The 22,955-nt window shown below is 43.1% G+C and overlaps 1 protein-coding gene across 1 annotated transcript in view; it reads left to right on the top strand.

The window, feature by feature from the left end:
• Nucleotides 1-22,955, top strand: part of LOC113407022 (nuclear fragile X mental retardation-interacting protein 1-like) — a 32,497-nt gene that overhangs the window by 2,125 nt on the left and 7,417 nt on the right. Inside the window, exons 3-7 of the mRNA XM_026654123.1 lie at nucleotides 1,397-1,501; nucleotides 4,216-4,278; nucleotides 4,626-4,702; nucleotides 18,224-18,316; nucleotides 22,437-22,702. Coding sequence (XP_026509908.1) covers nucleotides 1,397-1,501; nucleotides 4,216-4,278; nucleotides 4,626-4,702; nucleotides 18,224-18,316; nucleotides 22,437-22,702 — 604 coding nt within the window. The remainder of the gene's footprint in view (nucleotides 1-1,396; nucleotides 1,502-4,215; nucleotides 4,279-4,625; nucleotides 4,703-18,223; nucleotides 18,317-22,436; nucleotides 22,703-22,955) is intronic.

Consider the following 22,955-nt stretch of genomic DNA (forward strand, 5'->3'; position numbering starts at 1 on the left):
ACCTGTGGCACGCATGCCAAAGGCGGCACGCAAGCCGATTTTTACTGGCACACTGCTGCCAGCCGGGGTTCCGGCTGGCGGCCCCGCTCAGCCCACTGCCTGCTTGGGTGAACGGAACCCTAGGCCAGCCACGGGCTGAGCGGGGCTGGTGGCCAGGACCCCAGCTGGCAGGAGCTGGCAGACAGAACTCCAGACCGGCAGCTGACGGTCTGGAGTTCCGGCCGCCTGCCCCTTGTCAGCTGGGATCCCGGGGGCCGGCCCCGCTCAGCCCGCGCCGGCCTGGGTGAACGGAACCCCCGGCCAGCAGTGGGATGAGTAGGGCCGGCGGCCAGGACCCCGGCTAGCAGGAGCCGGTGGACGGAACCCCAGACCGGCAGCGGGCTGAACCGCTCAGCCTGCCACTGGTTTGGGGTTCCGGCCGCCCGCCCCTTTCCAGCTGGGGTCTCGGCCCCCGACTCCGCTCAGTCTGCTGCCGGCCTGGATGAACGGAATCCCTGGGCTGAGCGGGGCCGGCGGCAGGAGCTCACAGAACCCCAGACCGGCAGCGGGTGAGCCGCTTAGCCGGCTGCCGGCCTGGGTGAACGGAACCTCTGGCCGGCAGCAGGCTGAGCGGGGCTGACGGCCGGGACTCCAGCTGGTAGGAGCTGCCGGTCTGGGGTTCTGTCCACCACCCTGCTCAGCCCGCTGACAGTCTGGGGTTCTGGCCACTGGCCCCTTGCCAGCCGGGGTCCCGGCCTTCGGCCCTGCTCAGCCTGCTGCTAGCCTGGGATACCAGCCGCTGGCCCCACTCACCTCACTGCTGGTCTGGGGTTCCAGCCGCCCGGCCCCCTGCCAGCCGGGGTCCAGGCCTCTAGCCCTGCTCAGCCCGCTGCTGGCCTGGGGTACCGGCAGCCAGCCCAGGGCTGTGCTCCTGGCCTGGGCCCAGTGCTCTGTAGCCACCCCCAACTTCTAATGAAATCTCGCATGTCTCACACCCTCAGGAAGGGCATCTCGCACCCCAGGTTAAGAACCACTGCACTAAATTGATAAGATCTGCATTTTAATTTAATTTTAAATGAAGCTTCTTAAACCTTTTAAAAACCTTGTTTACTTTACATACAACAATAGTTTACTTATATAATATAGACTTATAGAGCCAGACCTTCTAAAAACGTTAAAATGTATTACCGACACGCAAAACCTTAAATTAGAGTGAATAAATGAAGACTCGGCACACCACTTCTGAAAGGTTGCCGACCCCAGGTCTAGATTATGTATCAAATGTTTTGACTATAAACACCAACTAAAATAATTTTAATGTCTTCATATAAGCATGTTGCAGCATATTGGTTTCTATTTAAAATAAAGTGTAACTTATTATCTTAATTTCTTCAAAAAATGTCACTCTTTTTAACAGAACAAAAGGAAAAAAGAACCAGTTTTCTCTCATTATTGTGATACTTGTGATCGTGGCTATAAAAACCAAGAAAAGTATGATGAACATGTTGCACAGCACACACAGGTTAGTTTAAAAGTGCGGGAAAGTTTGTCTTATAAAGCAGCTTATTTTTACAATTTACAGTCATACCATTTTGGCCTGTGATTTCATAAGCTAAGCAGGTTTTGGTCCCAGTCAGTGCTTGAATGGGAGATCACCAATGGAAAATCATTTGCTACAGGAGGTGGTAGGTGGCACTTTCTTTAGAGTCATCTCCTTCACTGACTCCAAATAGTGCAAGGCATAGGCGCCGACTCCGTGGGTGCTCCGGGGCTGGAGCACCCATGGAAAAAAATTAGTGGGTGCTTAGCACCGACCGGGGAGATCAGCTGTTGGCAACTGCCAATCAGCTATTTAGCATGCGCAGTAGCCCTCATCAGCTCTTTGGCTGGCTGCGGCCAGTCAGCTGTTAGGTGGGGACTTCCCGCCAATCAGCTGTTTCCCCTGCAGCTGGTGAAGCTCCCAGCAGGCTCCCACCTCCCACTGCAGGCAGATGTGAGTCCTTTTAATGTTCAGGGCAGAGGGAGCTGGACTAGGGGGGACAAGCAGCCAGGGCACGGCAGCTTCTGGGCTAGCAGCGGAGGGGTGGGGGAGATGGGGTGGGCAGCCTCTCGGCAGGGGGATGGAGGGAGACGGGCAGGCAGCTTCTCGGCTGGCTCCAGGGGGCTACTGGGAGGAGTACGGGCCAGGGGGTTTCTCGAGGACTGAGCCAGCTATTCTCAGCCCACCCTGGTGTCTCCCAGGACCTGTGCCCCTCCCTCCAGCCAGGAGAAACCAGCTGCGGACCCCCTTAGTGCTGGGCAGGGGGACAAACCAAAGGGCATGGCTCCTTTAAGAAAAGTTTGCCCTTGTGCCTGCTCTCATGCCTGGCAAAATAATGCTTGCCCAGCTCAAAGCTGTCCCCCCACTCCCAGATCAAGCCTGCCTGAGGGGCTTTTCCTCCTAGAGATAAACTTCATCTCTCTCTCCCCTCCCACTCTCCCCGCATCAGCGTCCCCTCCTCCCCTTGTCAGGAAGGATTGATTTTCCCCCCCTGCAGCTCCCAGGGAATCCCTTCCGTTGCATCCACCCCCCTGTATCAGCTTCAAGTCAGGAGACGCTGCCTTGCTTCACCCTGGGACACCTGAGCTCGTCTTGCTTCAGGATGCTGGGCTGCTGCAGCCCAGTGGAGGAAGCAACCCGCCCCTCCCCCCACCTTTGGCCATGGTCCCACCAGGGGCTCCCCTCCCACAAAAGTTGCAGAGTGTGTGAGGGAGTCAGGAGCGAGCTTCAAAGCAGGGGTGGGCTGCAGCCCTGGGGACTGGGAGGAGCTGGAGCGACACAGCAGCCACACAGCAGGATAAATGAATGGGCCATTTCTATGCTGGGCTGTTGAATTAAATTTCTCTCTGTCTCAGGGCGGGCAGTTTCTGGGCTGGCCGCAGAGGTTGGGGTTGGGGGGAGACAGAGCTGCTTTGAGTGCGTGGGTGGGAGCGGGCGCTAAACAGAGCCACTAGGAGGTGGGGAGCAGAGAGAGAGAGAGAGATGGGGAAAAGGGACACAGGTGGAGAGCAAGAACTGGGAAACATCAGGAAGGGGAGATACCAATGATAGACACACTTTCAATAACTAGAATGAAAGTGTATAAATATGCTGAAAATAGCCTCCCCTCAAAACTGGCAGAGCACCCCTCCAGCACACGCACTTCGCCCTTAAGGCAGGAGGGGGCAGAAAGGAGTGAGAGGCAGGTGGGAGGCATTTGGGGAGGGGGTTGGCAAGAAGGAGGAGTTCAGGGGGGTCTAGGGGATGGGGCAGGAAGAGGTGGAGTGGGGCAGGGCCTTGGAGAAGGGGGCGGAGCCAGGATGGGGCACCCACCGGCAAAACCAAAAGTTAGCACCTATGGTGCAAGGAGTCAGTGTGTTGTTGCGGGGGTTCTTTTTTGATTACGATGTAAAACGGAAGCCCTAAGTGAGTACATAGGTTCTCCCTGTACTTATAGGCGTTGGGGTGCTGGTCATGTATTTGATTCATAATGGTAAATGTAAAATTGGTAATCAATAGTTGAAATTATCCGTGATTTGTGGAAAGTCATACAATTTTGCGTGAATTACTGAAGTCTTTGGGGATGACAGTGCTAGAGGGATTTGCCTTGTTTGGCCACCTATAGGTATAGGTACAGCATAAACCTAAGAGGTGCTGACAATGTGCTTGTGCTGTTTGCATCCAATCTGAAATGCTGACGGTCTCCTGCCCTAGAACAGGGATGACTACAGTGTGTGTACAATTTTGGCAAGTCCTCTATGATGGGCTAAGACTAATTCTTGGATGCCAGCTGCTCCAATTCCTGCATGAAATGATGGAAGATCTTCACTGTTATAAACTGTTGAGTGCATTCTGAATCCTAAGATGTCATCATAAATGAGTACTGTGGAGAATAAATATTGTAAAACATAGTGAACATAATGTTTTATTCTTTGGCCACTTAGTAACCGAATGTCTTTTTTTTTTTTTTTTTTTTTAATTTAATTGTTAATGCTGTAGTACTGGTACTTAGCCTTTTACATCTTCAGAGCTCTGTGCGAGTAACTGAGACTATGTTGGCAGTTGTTATTTTGTTTCACCATTCAAGAAAGTGATCTAATATGCAGTGGTATGCAATGTAGTTAAAAATAAGTGGGCTACATCTTGACTCTTCTTGTGTGCATAATTCCATTCAAATAGTGTTGGAGTATATTTTTTTTTTCTTTCTTCTCTTGCAGTGTGCAGAAGATGGTTGCGGTTTCAGTGCACATGAGAAGTTGGTTCAGATTCACTGGAAGAATGTAGGTACCCCAAACTGCTTCAAAAATTGAGTCCATGAAAATTGTAGAATTGATTATTAGCTTCTCCTCTGGCTGTCTTTATGCATTTTTATATTTCTCTAGAATGACAAATTCCAGTCTCAGCCTTAAAACCGACCCTCAATCCCATATTAAACATGAAAAGCATGTAAAAGACAACATAATAGAAATGAAAATCACCATGTATCATTTTTAGTCTTCTCATTTTCTAAATGCTACACCCAACTTCATCAATGCCTGGGTTTTTAAAGTTGCAGAATTTTGTGTAATTGCATAAAGGGAATATTCTGTCACATTTTGTAATGTTTCTGAAAACTTGTCCTCCCTAGATGCATGCTCCTGGTGCTAAAAGAATACAGTTAGATACTCCAGAGGAGATTGCTAAATGGAGAGAGGAAAGAAAAAGGTGAGTAAGCTTCAGAGACTGTATAGTTTAAGTTGTAAGAGGCTTTCAATTCCAAAACTTCTCATCACTCCCATCCACTTTTCCCTTGGGGTTCCTAGCCCTTAACTTAATAATTTTTTTAATGCTTGGGGGGAAAAAGATTCAAACTCTCAAGTTACGCCAGCAAGAAAAATATATGCCTCAATCTTTAAGATGCATTATTTTGTCTTTAGATAACTCATACTGTTTGTACATGTCATGTTTAAAGCTTAGATTCCTGAAATGAGGAATGTGTGCTGGATGAAGTTGGAAATAGTTGGGTCTGAAATAATGAAGATGTGAACATCTGAAAATGGTGTACTCACCACCTCTATAGTACACTTCATTGGGTGCAGACTTCCAAAAATTGACAAGTAATTTCTGTAGACTTTAAATTTGTACCTAACTTTCTTTCTAACCTGTATCTCTTGATTATCATGCAGCAAGCTCTGCTAATTCATAAACTGGGGCGCGCGCAGGAATTTAAATTTGACCATTTTTGGAGTGCCACGTTAAACACACAAATGAAAGGTTCACGTGCTCTCCTTCCCTCTTCCCTCCCCCACCCCCGCCATTTCTCTGGATGCCTCTGGCAGGACACCTCTGGTGGGGATGCCCAGCAGCGAGGAGACAGTGGCTCCCCCTGGCAGCAGCACTCTGTGTCCCTGCAGCCTGGGGATGGAGGAAGCAGCAGGGCGGCTGGCTGCAGGCTGATGCAGGGAAACGTGGAGATTTTTGGGGGGGTGGGTCGAGGAGGGCGTGCCCTTGCTTGCCCCCCCTTTGTGTATGTCCCTGTTCATAAAGAGCATTTATTCAAGGATGAGTGCTGCTCGGTACCTCTTTCTACTACAAAACCCTTTTCCCATTTGTAATAGTGTAAAGCACTTTAAATCAAAAGGTATAAGAGATGAAACTGATTAAGCTTATTCTGTGGTTAATGCACTTATGCGAATGACCAGTTTCTCATCTGTGAAATGGAGATAATGCCTACACTCACAGATAAGCTGAAAGAAAAACAGCTGGATATTTGAAAATGGACACTGTACTGGTCTGGACCTGATCCTACTGAATTTTCAAAGATAAGCAGGTTGCACCAGATTAATGGTTCAGGTTGTCACAGATGTTCTAGATTTTGTTTCTCCGGCTGCAGTTGTGGGTTATGAACATTTTTATATTTATATAGGTGTGTAATGTCTCTCTCTACCTTTTATTTTATTCATTATTTATATATATATCAGAGAGAGAAAATTAGTGGTAATGCTTTATAGCATTAGATTAGAGAGGTGAGTTTTATTACTGGACGTCTCTTTGTAATGTCTTCAGAAACAAAACTGGCTCCAGCTTGCAGTCATATTGCAATGGGCTATGATATTACTAGATTGCATAAGAATAGGCCTGGCCATTGCTTGGATGGGAGATACCCCAGAGAATCCCTGGAAGACATCTCTTGGCACGTAACTGTAGCTCTTTCATGTTCTACAGAACGTCTTGTGTGTCCAGAACTGCTTCTCCACTTCCTACTCTGTAATATTCACACCTGAGGACTTTTTTTTATTCAGATTTACTGACATAAAAACCCTGCAGTAAAAGAAAGGAAGCATGAACAGACTTTCTGTGAGGAATGGGTCAGTGGATTTGGTGTAGGATGAAAGAGGTACTATGGAACTGGGGAGATAAAGTGGGCATTGGGATACTGGGCTGGGAACTGGTGGGTAGGCTGGCTGGGAGGTGCACGGAAACCCACTGCTCTGACCCTGTGCCTTCTGTTCTCCCACATGGCTCTCTGATTTCTCCTTCTGGAGACAGACTAAGAATTGCCTGCACACTCTCTCTTAACAAACCTGCCACGGTCTATCAGTTTGAGACTCACCCCTAGTGAATCAAAAGAGGTTTGCCAGATGGAGGAGATCTTCCCTTCTCTATGGTAGATCTACAAGCTCTACTTGTCAGGATACCGCCTCCAAGCCTCCCTCTCCCACCATGTCTCAGTCATAACAGTGGCAAGGAGGGGGCAGGGAGAGAGGGAGGCCCAGTGACAAGTTTGTCTGACAAAGGGGATTGAGTATCTCTGCTACAAAGAGAGATTTTCCTAGAAAAATTGCTATGGCCTGACAGACTTTGGCAGCTAAGATGATGGGAAGTCATGCTGGCAAGCTTTGGAGTTTCTGAAAGGCTAGGGGTGACCTCAAGCCTCTCCTATTCAGTCAGGCACACCCGCCCCTGTCCCAGCATCCCTCATCCCCATGGGTTTCTGCAGTCTCCGTCCTCAGGCTCAACGCTGTCACCCCACTAACTCCCGAGCCCATGCCCGTCTGTCCCCCCCCACTAGCCATTCTGAACCCCAGTCTGTGACCCCCCTGCAGCTCTGTGTGCTCTGCCCTGTCCTAACCCGACTCCTCAGGCAGGATGCTGTGATGGACTTTACTCCTGGGGGAATTCAGCAGCACTGGGCATAGAAATTTTTATTTTCCTGCATAAAAAACATTTTGCCTAATTGCTGCAGTTCTACCTTTTGCCCACCAGAGGCTGCTGTGATGCTAGAACAGAGGCATGAATGCAGCTGCTTGTTCTGGTGCCACAGCGGCCTCTGGTGGGCAAAAGGTGGAACTGCAGCACTGCTTAGGCAAATGTTTTTTGCGCATGAAAATACAATATGCGAGACAGATGCGGATGCGCAGAATTCCCCCAGGAGTAACAGTTAATGGGGGAAAAAACAAGCTTGACTTCTGTCTGATAACTTCAGTGACTATTAGCTGCTGTAGGTACCAAAGCTTCCTCTTTATCCTAAAGCAATTCAAAAGGAATTTCTTGGCCCACTTTCATGTTACCTGGAATTTGGTGTCATAGCAAACTAGCTTTCTTTTTCAGCAAAGTTTCTAGAACTCCCTCCTCCCCCCATTATGTAAATACAATAAGTGTTGCAGAGTTCATTAAATAAAAATATCTTTAAATCTAATCTATGATATCTGTAACCCATGACTAATTTTTGTGGCACTAGGATAGCTCCAAATAAAAATCTAGTATTTTAGGGTAGTTGAAAATTAATAGTGGATTTTTCACATGCAACTCCTTTCATCACTTGGATACAAAAAGTCTCCTTTTTGGGGAATATCTGTGGGCAAATTTCCAACTTGTGCTGATGTCAGATCAGTTTGCTTGTACAGCAAGACTCCCGTTTTGTTTGTAGTCATACTTCATCTTCTCTAACATTGCCCTTGGGAAGGTCAGATAGCAAAACACGAAGTGTTAACACCTATAGTAAGAAGTACATTGAAACATTCATTTATGTCAGTGGTTCCCAAACTTCAACAACCTGGGAACCCCTTTCACTAAAATGTCAGGTCTCGCGAACCCCCTCCTAAAAATGAATATTTCCAGGTTTTCTCCTTTACCTGAGTATAAATTATAAAAGCAGTGATCTTGGAAATATAAAATTTGTTGTTATGACATGCTTATTGCACAGTATTTATTATTATTATTTATCATTACAGTATTTTTATTACATTATGAAAACGGCAACGCTCTTCCAAGTTATCACTTTTATAGCTTGTATCAATGTGAATCAGCCTGTTATAAGACAAGGCTCCTATGTTTCATCAAGGAGTATCAGATGTGAAACAACATGAAGGTATTTAAGAAGCCAACTCAAAGAGTTCCTCCTACACAAGCATTCAGGTCTTGAGCAGTCCAGGCAAACAACGCACATTACAACAAAGCTTAAACTTGTTCTTCATAATAATTTTAAAAACAATACTAGCTGCCTATTTCATTTTAAAAACAGCAAAAAATATCCACCTCCCTTTCCATTTCTTATAAGGAGTCTTGAAGTTTCAATCTCCTCAGTGTGATAGATCTGCTTGCTTTGATCTGCTTAGCTCTTGGAAGTCCAGCGGCTCCGGGCTGTGCTGCCCAGGGTCCCTAGGGACAGCTCTGTCCGCCATTAGGGAATTTTTTCCCGAGAACCCCCTGTAACATTTTGCGAACCCCCAGGGGTTCACGAACCCCAGTTTGGGAACCACTGATTTATGTAATGGATTTTAAGCTGTTCAGACATGAAGACATGGCTACTGTTTGGTCTACACTTAAAAATGCTGTTCGGTTTTTTTTTGTTTAGGATTTCATTACAAAATACTTGTAGCACCTGAGATGCATTTTGTACATCAGACTAAGTACCTCTACATGGGTTCAGAAATTAAAGACTGTTTAATTTTCAGTAAAAGAACAGGAAGTTAATTTACAAGGTTCTATCTTGCTGATGACTGGAGCATGACTAACAGAATGCCCAAGTAAATATTTAATGGTTCTAAATAATACAGTAGATCTTTACTAGTCTGCACCTTGGTTTTGAAACTGGTCATCCTGAGAACCAACTTTAAGGTCTTCTGTACATTGAAGTAGCGACTGCTGAGTTTGTCCTGTTTCGGGAGAAAACTACAGTGGTGTGCTCAATGTGTGGTGATCTCCTTAGATCTTCTGTGGTATTTTTAAAAAAAAAAAAAAAAAAAGAAAAATAGTTATAGCAGTGATATTACTTTATTGTATTCCCTTAGAATGAGGGCTTCTCTTTTCCGGCTTCTGAAGTTGGAGATGGAAGTGTAACAGTTAGTCTTTCAGATTGTAAACTATTTGAGGCAGGGACTGTCACTATGTTTGTACAATGCTAGGCATAATGGGGCCCTTACCTGGTTGGCTTATAGGTGCTATTGCAGCATTAAGGTTGTACTTTTTTCTCTTGTGCTTTACCTTTCAAAAAACAAGTTAAAATAAATTTTTTTCATGAAGTAGTAATTAATAAATTCTGTGAAAGGGATATTAAGCCTTGTTTTAGAGATTAAGACAATCTCTTACTATTAGAGATTAGGATGAGATCTAATGTGTGTGTGGGCAGATTATCACACCTCTGCCTACTGCTTAGTGCTTATTTACACCTTTCTCTGAAGCATCTGGTGCTGGCCACTGGAGATGGGATACTGGTCTAAATAGACCTCAGGTTTGATTTTGTATGGCACTTTCTATGTTTCTAAACAGCCCTCTGTTGGGGTATGCAGGTAAGCCAAACACCTGTTGCCCGGCCCTCAATTTGCATGTTCTAGCTGGCTGCCTAGTCACTGGAAAAGTTCTAGGTTTATGTGTGTATAAACATTCTGTACTAGACACTAACAGATGAGGAAAATAGTATGAGCTGGATTGAGTAAGGGCATTGGCAAATTTGTAGGTACCCTGCAAAAACTATTCACTCTTTATAAAGTAAAACTGTATGATTTCCTTGTTGAATTTGAGTTGACTATAAAGGTGTCTACAGTTAATTCTAAGTAAACCTTTACAGATGAAATATTTTATACCTGAATTGTGTAAGGACTCAAATTTTTCTACTCAGTATGTGAGTGCAGATACTCTTAATGTCAAATTGCAAGTAAGTTACTGTAGAAACTTCGTATAAAATTGCCTGAGAAAAATACTTGGAAATGGGCTTGTTGCTGAGCTATAATGAATAGGAATAATAAGGCTGTGTAACTCGGAACTTGTTCTAAAACAAGTCCACTAGGTGATGTAGTTCTGTGGTTTATTTCAGTGCTTTCATTGCCTGTGTGGGCATCTTATTTATAATAAATAGGTGCAACAAAATGACTACCTGGGTGGCTTCTGATACTCGTTTTATAAAATGAGGATGCTCTATTAATACCTGAAAAATGGTAGCTTTTGTGAAGCAGTAATTGGGCCTCCAGTAAAGTAACAATTTAGAACTGAAGCTGTGCTGTTGAGTCACAGGAATGAAAAGGGAGCACCAGAGGGAATCTGAGCTGTTATGCAGTCTGGGTCTGTGATATTAGAAAAACAATTTTCTTCTTTCTGAAAGTTCCTGTGGTTACTCAGGAGGGATTTTTTTTTAAGGTAATCATTGGTGAGTTCATAAATAGACAACAGTTGTGTTCATTTCTGTGCTAAGACTCTTAAGGGATCTTTTTAATTCCTCTTCTCTTGCTGGTTTTTTCAACTATGAATAGTTACTTTGTAGGATCAGAATATTTTATTTTTTTTATATTAGTTGCTCCGTCTTCCAAGAATGTGTGTTCTACTAAAACCTGTTAGTGAGACTGCACCTACACCAAGGACGCATACCCACCTGCAATAGGAAAACGGACACTTTCCTCTCTTCTTAGCCTGCCCAAACAGAACTTTTTAAATCTAGGAAATGTCACTTTAATTGCGGTGGTGACTGTGGACTTTGCACTTGCTGTTTCATTGAAAGTCCTGAGGCTGTTTGGGTAGCCTTGGGGCCTGGTAAGCCCCTCCTCAGCCTCAGAAACCTAAAGTTAGACAGGTGTGGTGAGGTGCTTTTTGGGGCCTCTGTGCTCAAAGGCAACGCAGGCAGCCAATAGAGGGCTCTGATGTCGACTTTATTGATGAAGCTAGTAAATCTCATTTGTGTATTTCCCTCCAGCATGTGGAAAAGTCTCTTGACTTGTTGTTTTGGCAGTTGTGTGCAGGGAGAGAGGCAGGGTAATAAGAATTATTCACCATGAATATGTTTGCCTTCCTTACTATCTCAGAGTGCATTGTTCTCATCTTGCTTTCTTGATATGGTACTCCTGGGGGAATTCTGCGCCACTGCACATGTGCAGAATTCATATCCCCCTGCAGATTTCTTTGCTTCCCTGCAGAAAATACAGGGGAAGCAAAGGGAATTTTAGTGGGGAGGGCAATGCACCTAGTATGGGAGAGGAAATGGGGGAGTCTTGCCCCCCCAAACAGGTGAAGCGTGGGGGGGGCACACTGCCATCCCCCCATTTCTGCGAGCGCAGAGCTGCCTGGGTGAAGGAGGGTGCCGTTTGGTTCTGCTGACTCTGCAGCTGGATGCTGTCTCCTGGGTCGTAGTGGTGTTTGAGCTCCCCTTCTGTGTGCTGGGAGCCATCTTGTTTTCTGTACAACGATGAGTGGTCCTGGTGGAGCAGGGCAAGGAAATGGGGGAAGGGGGTGGTGGGGTGGGATAGGACGGGGCAGGGGACAGTGGGGAGAGGAAGGGGGAGGGAATGAGGAGGAGGCAGTGGGGAAGAGAATGGGATAGGGGAATGGGGAGGGGAAGCAGAAGCCTGGCATCCCCTCGCAGCAATTGGGGCTCCCCCATTAAGCAGGCCCATTGAAACCCCCCCCCCCCATGAGCCTCACCCCCCTCCACCCCACTGAGCCCCATCCTCCCACACCCAGATCCCCTCGCTGAGCTCCAACCATCCCCCTGCAGCGTCCCATTGCCCCTGCACCAAGAACCCCCCAATGAACCCCTGTGCTTCCTTATTTCCCCCACACCTTGGACTCCCCCCACTGAGTCGCCTGCACCCAGATTGCCCCACACAGAACCCTCTTGCCCCACACTAAGTCCCTCCACACTTGGATCCTGCTGGGCTGAGTCTGCCTGCGCACACCTGGTGCGTCTGGCACGGAGGGGGTCAGGCCTGTCCCTTGTGCTGCATCAGGGTCGGGTGCAGCCTCACCGCCAAATCCCTGTCCTGGGAGCAAGGGCTGCAGGGTGATCTCCCACCTCTGTGCAGCGAGCAGCTTGGGCTCCCCACTGCCATGCTGGAGCCTACACATTTATTTATTGACAAATAAAATTTGCAGAATTTTAAAATACTGTGTGGAGAATTTTTATTTTTTTGGGCACAATTTCCCTCTAGAGTAATATGGGAAGTACTCCTTCATAATGAAACCTGTGTATTCCATTGGTTCATAAGGAATCGAACTATCCTTTCTCTAGCCATCTCTTCTTGGGGAAAGATTGTGAAGGTTATAGCAAAGCAACTCTGGAGTAATCTAAAATTCTTACATTTCCCTTTCAGTTGGACTTCAGGCCTAGGTATAGTAGAATGTGCATTGGCTGATCATCTCCTTCTGATCTTGTTTGTTTTCCCTTGCTCCACTTTTTCTCCCAGCCCATTTTGTCATGTTTCTAGCTGTTCAGGTTAGGGACTGTCTTCCACATTTCTTTGTGGTGCACACTTGGGTGCTCCATGAATGAGTATTAATGCTGACCAAAAGTTCGTTAGTTTGTCTGGGTCTTTTACCTAAAGTAAACTCTGCTGTTAGAGTGGTCCTGTTTCCTCTCTGCTGGTGCAGCCACACCAGGACAAGAAGTGTTTTCTTATCCCCTGTTTGCTAACATGATAAAAGTCTAGCAAAGATGAGGCAATTAATATTTTTAATGTGTTAACAGGTTGAAGTACGGGGGGTGTACGGCATGCTACAACTTGCTAACCTGCTAGCACATGTTAGAATCATGGAAGATTAGGGTTGGAAGGGATCTCAGGAGTTCATCTAGTCCAACCCCTTGCTCAAAGCAGGACCAACCCCAACTAAATGATCCCAGCCAGGGCTTTGTCAAGCCCCACGGGGCCTTCAAAACCTCTAAGGATGGAGATTCCACCACCTCCCTAGGTAACCCATTCCAGTGCTTCACCACCCTCCTAGTGAAATAGTTTTTCCTAATATCCAATCTAGACCGAGGCCTCCCCCACTGCAACTTGAGACCATTGATTTTGTTTTAATTAAATACTTCAATTAAAAAAAAAAAAAATCTATTTAAAATTGACAGCCTATGTAAAGGCCTAAGCTAATCTATTAATTTTATTTAAATAATTTTAAAAAGTACTATTAAGCAGTGTGTGTTTGCTGTTAAAGTTTTAAAGAAAGCCAAAGCACTGAACGTATGGAAATCACTGGCTAAACAGTACCCAGGGTTTGTTAAAGGGCTAAACCAGCTTTTGACAGCAATAGTCACTTCTGCAGGTGCAGAGAGAATATTTTCTTTAGTTTATTCAACTAGTTCAGTTTAATGATTAGTTCTTTCAAAGTTAAGAAACTAATTGGGAGTTGAAAAAGCAGGGAAGCTTGTTTCCTTTTTCCAGTCTATGAATGAAAATGATGTGTGAGAGGCTGAGATCTGCTAGTTTTGAAACCTTGAAGGACCTATTGACCAGAAACAATAGTTAAATTCACTAACTACAGTTATTTTGTTTAATCAGTTAATTCTAAATGCAAAACAAGTTTTCATTATTTTTTTTATGAATCCAGCACATTTAAGATTGTTTTTCATTAAACTATTTTAAAATGCTGTTTTTGTGGGGTTTTTTCAATTGGATTTAAATTTACAATCACAAGTAAAAATTAATCTAAGAAGTAAGAAATGGATCATTCGCCATTTTCTACATAATGTAAAAGGAAAAAATTAAGAATCTGAACAAATGTCCGTAAGCTTCATAATTGCTTCAAAAATGTATGTAGGTATGGTGTTTCCTCCTTGTTAGTAAAAAGCACCAAATTTAGTGTAAAGACTATATATACACCTCTACCTCAATATAACGCTGTCCTCGGGAGCCAAAAAATCTTACCGCATTATAGGTGAAACCACATTATATTGAACTTGCTTTGATCCACCGGAGTGCGCAGCCCCCCGCCCCCCCCGGAGCACTGCTTTACCGCGTTGTATCCGAATTCGTGTTATATCGAGGTAGCGGTATAGTTGCAATCAGTATGTTTTAATGCTTACCAACCAATGAGGATCAGCCCATCTTTAGGAAAATAGGTAAAAAGTACAAATGCAAAACAAGATTAAAATCAATTATTTAAATCAAGGCTTCCTGCTTGCAGATTTAAATAATGATTAAAATCAGTGATTTCAATTGCTTTGATTTAAATCTATCTACCGAGACTAGTTCTTTTCCAAGTGATGGACAGGGTATTTTTAGGCGCTTAGATACTGGAATTTGCTTTTTCTCCACTGCTTTTACAGAGCCTGTACCTGACCTTTTTAAAGCCCTTCCTTGTTTTTTGAGTCTCTCTCTTTGACTGGTTGATTAGTTGGGTGGGAGAATGCCCTTGTCCTACTACCCTTTGAAAAAGAGGCAAAAACTGTTTTGTTTTTTGTCCAAATTTTTGGACATATGCCTGAGAAATGTTAACAGTCTGTAAATCAAAAACAAGTTCATCTTGGGAAAAGAGAAGAGATGCCTCCATAGTGCAGATACTTTCTCTGCTTAGAGGAGTGTTTCTCCCCGCCCCCCTCCCCAACCACCTTTTTCTTGACTTGATAGGGCATTTATGCTTATACAGGAAGCAGTCTTCCTTAACTTGAACTTCTTTACAAGATTCTTTTTAGGTGAAAAATCTGAAGAACTGACCCAAATTGAGGCGTTGTCAGAGGAGGTTTTCGAACAAATTGATAAATTTAAACAGTAATACATCACCAGGACCTGAGTGTATTTACCCAAGAGTTCTAATGGAACTAAGATATGAAATTGCAGCACTACTAAGTATGATATGTAACCTATCGCTTAAATTAGCCTCTGTACCAGATGACTGGTGGATAGCTAAGGTAACACCAGATTTTTTTTTTTTTTTTTTTTTTAAAGGCTCCATAGGCAATCCTGGCAATTACAGGCTGGTAAGCCTACCTTCAGTACCAGGCAAATTGGATGAAACTATAGGAAAAAACACATTTATCAGACACACAGATGAACACAATATGTTGGTGAAGAGTCAACATGGCTTTTATAATGGGAAATCATGCCTCACCAATTCATTAGAATTTTTTGAGGGTGTCAACAAACATGTGGACAAGGGTGATCCAGTGGATATAGTATACTTCGATTTTTCTGAAAGCTTTTCACAAGGTTTCACACCAAAGGCTCGTAAGCAAAGTAAGGAGTCATGGGATAAGAGGAAAGGTCCTCTCATGGATCATTAACTGGTTAAAAGATAGGAAACAAAGGGTAAGAATACATGGTCAGTTTTCACACTGAAGAGGGGTAAATAGTGGGGTCCTCCAAGGATCTGTATTGGGACCAGTTCTGTTCAACATATTCATAAATGATCTGGAAAAGGGGGTAAACAGTGAGGTGGCTATGTTTGCAGATGATACAAAATTATGCAAGATAGTTAAGTCCAAAGCTGATAGTAAGGAGTTAGAGGGATTTCACAAAACTGGGTGACAGGGCAACAAAATGACAGATGAAATTCAATATTGATAAATGCAAAGTAATGCACATTGGAAAACATTATCCCAACTATACATACAAAATGATGGGGTCTAAATTAGCTGTTACCACTCAAGAGAGATCTTGGAGTGAGTTAGTGCTCTGAAAAATCTGCTCAATGTGCAGTAGCAGTCAAAAAAGCTAACAGTGTTAGGAACCGTTAGGAAAGGGATAGAAAATAAGACAGAAAATATAATGCCACTATATAAATCCATGGTATGCTCACACTTTGAATACTGAATGCAGTTCTGGTCTACTCATCTCAAAAAAACAATATATTAGAATTGGAAAAAATACAAAGAAGGGCAACAAAAATTATTATGGGTATTGAACATGTGAGGAGAGATTGAAAAGACTGGGGCTGTTCAGCTGCTAAAACAGACTAAAGGGGGGGATATGATAGAGGTCTATAAAATCATGAATGGTGAGGAGAAAGTGAATAGGAAAGTGTTATTTATCCCATCACATAACACAAGAACCAGACATTACCCAATGAAATGAATAGGCAGCAGGTTTAAAACAAACAAAAGGAAGTTTTTCTTCACCCAGCGCACAATCAACCTGTGGAATTTGTTGCAGGGGATGTTGTAAAGGACAAAAGTATAACTGGGTTAAAAAAAGAATTAGGTAAGTTTACAGATGATAGGTTCACCAGGGACTATTAGCCAAGATGGTCAGGGACACAACCCCATGCTCTGGATATCCCTACACCTTTGACTGCTAGAAGCTGTGACTGGATGATAGGGGATGGATTACTCAATAAATTGTCCTGTTCTGTTCACTCCCTCTGAAGCATCTGGCACCAGCCACTTTTGGAAGACACAGTGTTGGGCTAGATGGACCATTGGTTTGACTCAGTATGGCCGTTCTCATGTTCTTAAGATCTCTGCCAGAAAGATTTGTTTTTCTGTAGTTTGAGTACTTTGTGGACAAGCTTGGGCACTGAAGTTTTCAGAATCTGTATGGCATGTGCAAAAGTTTAAGCTTTCCCGGAAATGTGCCCCAGCCCTGACGTGGAAAGATTGTCTCCGTAAGCGTGTAGTTATCTATGCTTTTTCATTTCTTGATCTCTCTGCCAACAAAGAAGCTAATTGTGACTGTAGTTTTTGAAATGTGGGCACCTTCCCACTAGGGTCTGGACTGATGTTGCCTACTTTGCATATAGGCTACTGAATAGCCATCATATTGTGACTTCTGCTGACTAGCAATCTAGGCTGCACTTGAACTGGTGACCTGAAGGTAACAGGCTTCATATCCTATTACCAGTCAATACTTTGAAAGATTTTTTAGAAATCATCTCTTCATAATAAAATAAATGGCACAGTGAATGTGTTTTGAATGGCTCATCAATCTAGCAAAGGTATAACAAGGTCCAATGGCTGGCAGTTGAAGCTAGACAAATTCAGACTGACAATAAGGTGTACTTGAGTGAGGGTAATTAACACTGGAACAACTTACCAAGGATTTTGGTGGATTCTCCATCACTGGCAACTTTTAAATCACGACTCGATGCTTCTCTGAAAGAAAGTTTCTAGTTCAAAGAGGGATTATTTGGGGGAGTTCTATGGCCTGTGTTATAGAGGAAATTAGACTAGATGATCACAGTGGTCCCTTTTGGCCTTGGAATCTATGAAAAAATGAATCTAACCGTGATCTGTGAAAACCTCCTAATACCAGAGTTTCTGTTCAAGACAGGTGTTTCAAAAACCACTTCTGCTTTTTCCATCCTTGTCCTTCAGCATGTCTTGCATCAGTGACTTTTTAGCACTTAACTTCTGCTGTTATAAAATAAAAGGAAGTTGAGTGTGACAAGACTAAATATTTAGGTCTGAAGACTGTTTTTGATAATATATATGTATAGCTGTTCTAGGCTTCTCACTCGTCCATCTTAATAGACTTATAAAATGTTAATGACCTGAATTACTCTCCTAAAGAACAGAATAGAATTAGATTACTGTGTATAACCTTTTGCTGTCTCAAAGTGCTTGACAGAGCAATGACATCTAGATACTGAAAGTGTTGTGGCTGAATATGCATCCAGAGACTGTTTTTGTGATACACTTTTGTTTTTTATTTCATCTCAAAACCCAACGTCAATGAGACTGATAAGCAGAAACTCTTTCACATGGAGGATGAGACTATCTTGCTAAACATATATTGTACCTTTAAGACAGTTAAAACTAGATTGGATGAAACACTTAAAATAAAAATTGTAGGGCATAATCCTATGCTATCATAGAGGGCGTGTGTGTAAAAAGCTTCTGCACTTCAAGGTCCATCTGCACCTACATATGTAGGAGTAGAGGTATATGTATTTTTCTTACCAATCCCTGCTTCAGGAGGAAACAATTTGATTTTAATATTTCATTTTTTTGTGTGTGCAACTAAATCTTTCCTGTGCTGTTCATAATGCAAATGTGGGTTAGAGCAGGGGTGTGTAAAACATTTTAAAATCATATATATTTATTGGCTCTAGAAACTTTCCTACGTTGGCAAACATTGAAAAGAAGAAAGCATTACAGATAGAAAAAGAGGAGAGAGGAGAAGTGCTGACAACTACACAGTTTGGGTAAGCTTTTTCTGACAATTTTGTTGACTCTAGTAGTTAGTCCAAAAATACTATCTTTGATTCTTTTTACCTATTGTGCAAATACTTGTAACTTTCACTGTACACTTATATAAACTGAGTGGACTTGTATCCTTCATTTAACCCACCAACATGTTACAAATTTAATACGTTGTTCACAGTATTCTACAGTGGATTGTAGTGAGTCTGATCTGGTTGAAACAATACGTTTGCAACTTTGATGTGCTCGCAGAGTTCCACTCTCTGGCTTGTTTAAGAAAACCAAATTGCAGAATAGCCATTAGGCTAAAGTAATAGATGCTGAGTCTTTGAAAGAGAAGTTGCATTGTGTGACTTTGCCTCCTGCCTGAATCTGACCGGTCTAATTCACTCCCCCCTTGCAAAAAAGAGGGTGAAAAAACAAAAAAAAAAAGTGAGTTGGTTTATGATTCTAGATTATATTTCTCTCCCCCTCCCTCCACCACTCCCCTTCATTTTTTTCAAATGGTGGGGTCAGAGCAATAATAACAAACTTAAGAAGGAATTATATGTCTGAGTTTATAAGCTATCTAATTGTCACTGTAAACTGCTTTGGTAGCTGAAAATACCTTCAATACTCTTATTTTCATCTCTTCCACCCTGCCTCATCTTGATTTCTCCTCTGGGGCTCTTTTTTTGTTCCTCTTGGATTTTATTTGTTCACTCCCGTCATGTACTCTGATCTATTTTTTCCCCCCTCCATACCTCCATATGTGTGGCCTCTGCTCTTTTCCTCCCCCCCACCCCACCTTTTTGCATACTGTCTGCCTCATGTTGAGCTTCATCAGTGGCTTTACTTGAATACTGCTGTAGGGAGGGATATTTTTTAAAGGTGTTATAATCTCCCAAACCTCCAGGGTCTGGTTTAGTGGACCAGAGGATCTGAGTGGGGGCAGCAAGAATGTTCCCAGCTTGTTATGTCAGACTCCTTCCTGCCTCTTTGTGGACCTTTCTTTCTGCTGTGGGAAAGTGGGCTTGGGCCTTGAAGTTGTCTACACTTAAAAAATCTTGCACCAGTGTAACTACATTGATTTGGTTATGCCCGTGCAAATCCCTCAGATAGATGGGCTGCACAAATGCTAAGTGGATTTATACCAATGTAACCTAATTTGGTAATGTCGACTGTTGCAAATATTCTTAATGTAGACCAGGGTCGGCAACCTTTCAGAAGTGTGCCGAGTCTTCATTTATTCACTCTGATTTAAGTTTTCGTGTGCCAGTAATACATTTTAACGTTTTTAGAAGGTCTCTTTCTAGAAGTCTGTAATATATAACTAAACTGTTGTATGAAAGTAAATACATTTTTTAAAATGTTTAAGAAGCTTCATTTAAAATTAAATTAAAATGCAGAGCCCCCCCAGACCGGTGGCCAGGACCTGGGCAGTGTGAGTGCCACTGAAAATCAGCTCGCGTGCTGCCTTTGGCACGCGTGCCAGAGGTTGCCTACCCCTGATGTAGACAAAGCTTCAGAAGCCACTCCTGTCACTTATATCTCTGGTAGCATCTCAGATTGCCTTTACTCGTCTCTTCTGGCCCATAGGAAAGCCCCCTGCTTTTAAAGAAATAAGATGGGATTCTCCTTGCATGGGGAGGTGGGGTTTGCAGTTGCAGGGGCACTTCAACAAGTGCTTGATTCTCAGTACTAGTTGTGAATTTAAAGCATTGAATGCATGAAAGCAGACATTAAGAGACGCTCCTACTTGTTTAGTAACTAAAATTAAGAGTGAATCTGGCTTGTCAAAGTAACACAATCAGTGGTATTTAATCATTTTGGTTTTAACGCATGTGGCTTCACTAGTGAGCTGTGACTCCGCAGCAGCCCTTAGGTGTCACTCAGCAATTATACTTAAATCTTTCTTCTGGTCAGAAGAGTGATCAGAAATATGATGTAAACGGTTTCCTGTTTGTTCTCACTAAGTGATCTCTATAACCCTGGCTTTCTTAAAAAGCCTGTTTCCTAACTGTTAGTACTATAAACTCAATCTGCTGCCCAAAAAGCTGTAATTTTTGGTATGAATGTCAACAATAAAAATCTGGAACTGGTGCTTAATCTTGCAAATTTACTGTTGTGTGAGACAGAACAGAATTCAGCTTGCCCTCTGGAAACTTTCCTATTGAGGCAAATAGCTAAGTAAGATTTTTCAAAAGCATTTAATATTTCTATACCACCCTTGAATTCTGGCCCTCTGAAGTACTTTACAAATGTTAATTCTCAACATCCCTATGGAGTAGATTAAAGATACAGAAGGACCACTTCACCTGTCACTTAAATGTAGCTACCTGCAGGGTGGAATGTAGCAGCTGGTTAATACTGCACAGTTATGCTGTAGTTCTGAACAGGAAGTGAAGAATGCATTTGCTAATAGAACCAGCAGAGGAGGGCAGAATGCAGTTTCCAAATTGGAATTTGACTGGGACATCCAATTCTGATTCTTGAGAAGTGCCCTGGGTTTTTAGTGACCACAAGTGGTCAGGGCCTTGCTTTTATGTCTTGGTCAAAAGACAGCACCTCCAGCATCACAGCTTCCCTTAACCTGTGAAACATTGGTTAAGTATTGCTATTTATGTTAGAGGAGCGCCTAGACACCCCAAACTGAGTTCATGGCCCCATTCTGCTAGCCACTATACAAACACGTAGTAAGAGACAGTTCCTGCCCCAATGAGTTTACAGTCTAAATAAAGTCAAAGTGTGGGAGAAAGTGTTATCTCCATTTAGTGGATGGGGGACTGGTGCGCAAAGAGGTGAAATGACTTGCCTAAGGTCAAAGGACGAATGTGGCACAGCTGGAATTGAACTCAAATTGCTTTAATCAGCTGGTTTTAGGGAGAAATTTTTGCCCTTAGTATGGTATTTCAAAATTTGTCAGGTATTAGAAAGGTTCCTCTACTGTGCTCTGTGTATTCAACTGTTGGAGCGATGGTAGTGAATAAAATAAACCATTTGATCCACTCTGGTATGGGAATTCTTGTGTTAATATAATAGTCTGGAGGTGCAATTAAGCTCTTGGCAAAACGCTAAGTAAATTATCACTTAGAAGACCCATTCTCAGCAGGCATGGATTAACATTTTTATAGGTGCTCTTCTCACTGTAACCGTGGTCTAAACACATCTCCAGCATTTCGCCATAATCTCAAATATGTAGATTGGAGGCTTATTTGTGATTTGTAGAATTGGCATACTATAGCTCTATCTTTAATTTACTTTTATTAAAAACACAGTTCTATGTTTCCCTGATATAACTTGAAATATCCTGCTCTAAAGGAGGAAAATTGTTTTCCCCTTCCCTCACTAGCAGTCCATTCTACCTTTTTCTACCTCTGCACCCTTTCCCCTCCCCTACCCACATGTGTAAGCAGTCATTGCAATTGGAGTGATAGGTTGGTCTGATGTGTCTGAGGCTTCAGTATTCAGCAAAGTGCTGTAGCAGTGTATGCTAAAACTAAGGTGACTTCAATAATAGGCATATGCTGATGAGAGATACTTTCCTTTCTGTTTTTCTGCCTTTGAATGGCCTTATTTCTCTGAATGAAGAGAATGTTGACTTTGTAATGTGAAGCGAAAAATCTAGGACTCTGTTTCAACCACTGTGTTGGGGATTAAGAAGCTTGCCTAGTTTTGTTCTTCTCTCACCAAGGTCATACCTTGTCCCACCCCATGATCGTGTGTGTCTCTCCATTTCTCTGTCTCGCTTTCTTTGTAGTTTTTTTTTTTTTTTTTCATGTTTGTGTCTGGCATAGCTTCCTCTTCCTTCTGTCATGTCTCAGTTCATTGTGCCAATAGCCAAATGAGACTTATTAACCCCAAATAAAGCACTTGTAGATGGGTGTTCTAGTAAACTACATTTGGCTACTAATATGCTGAAACTGGCAGATTAAAGTATTGAAGCAGGGCAGAGCAACGTAAGACAGGGAGAGCTGAAAAATGTTGTATTGAAGGATAAATATTCCTCTAATCTCTTGACTGCTATAGGGCACAGGGTTTTAATTTTGTTGCGGGGGGGGGGGGGGGGTGTTTACCTTGATTAGTTTCATTTATTTTGTGTGGTGGTATTTGTTTAAGAATTTTACATTTTCTTTCCTCTAGCAAAATGAAGGGAATGTGGAAAGCTCCACAAGATGAAGAGACTTCTGGGTGGCAAGGAAGACAGAAGAAGAAGCAGAAGCGTCAGTTCTGGAAGAAGTTTAAGAAAGCTGATGGAGATGATGCATCTCCGTTGAAAGCTCAGAATTCAGCTGGTGGACCAGAAAATCATACGTTTGTTAAGGAACCTGAAAAACAATCTGTTTCAGATGCACCGACCTATAGGAAGGATGTGGATCCACTTGGCATTCTGGCAAATAGTGATGCTGGTAAGATGAGGGAAGGAGCTTGGAGAAATCTTTTATTTTAGGGGGAATTAATGTTACGTAGGTAACAGCTTTTTAGGAGAGCTGGCGACTTGGAAAGAGCTTGTCTTTTCAAAGACTTTATACTTGGTTTGGAAGATGCCATTGATAAGTGCTCTGTCATACTTGACAACTCTTCTATCTGCCACTTAAAACATTGTTAGGACTTTCTTGCACTACGGCCAAGGCAGTTCAAAGGTTAGTAGGTCATAGATTT

The sequence above is a fragment of the Terrapene carolina genome, unplaced genomic scaffold, assembly GCF_002925995.2.
Source record: "Terrapene carolina triunguis isolate 2854851 unplaced genomic scaffold, T_m_triunguis-2.0 Scaffold18, whole genome shotgun sequence".
NCBI lineage: Eukaryota > Metazoa > Chordata > Testudines > Emydidae > Terrapene > Terrapene triunguis.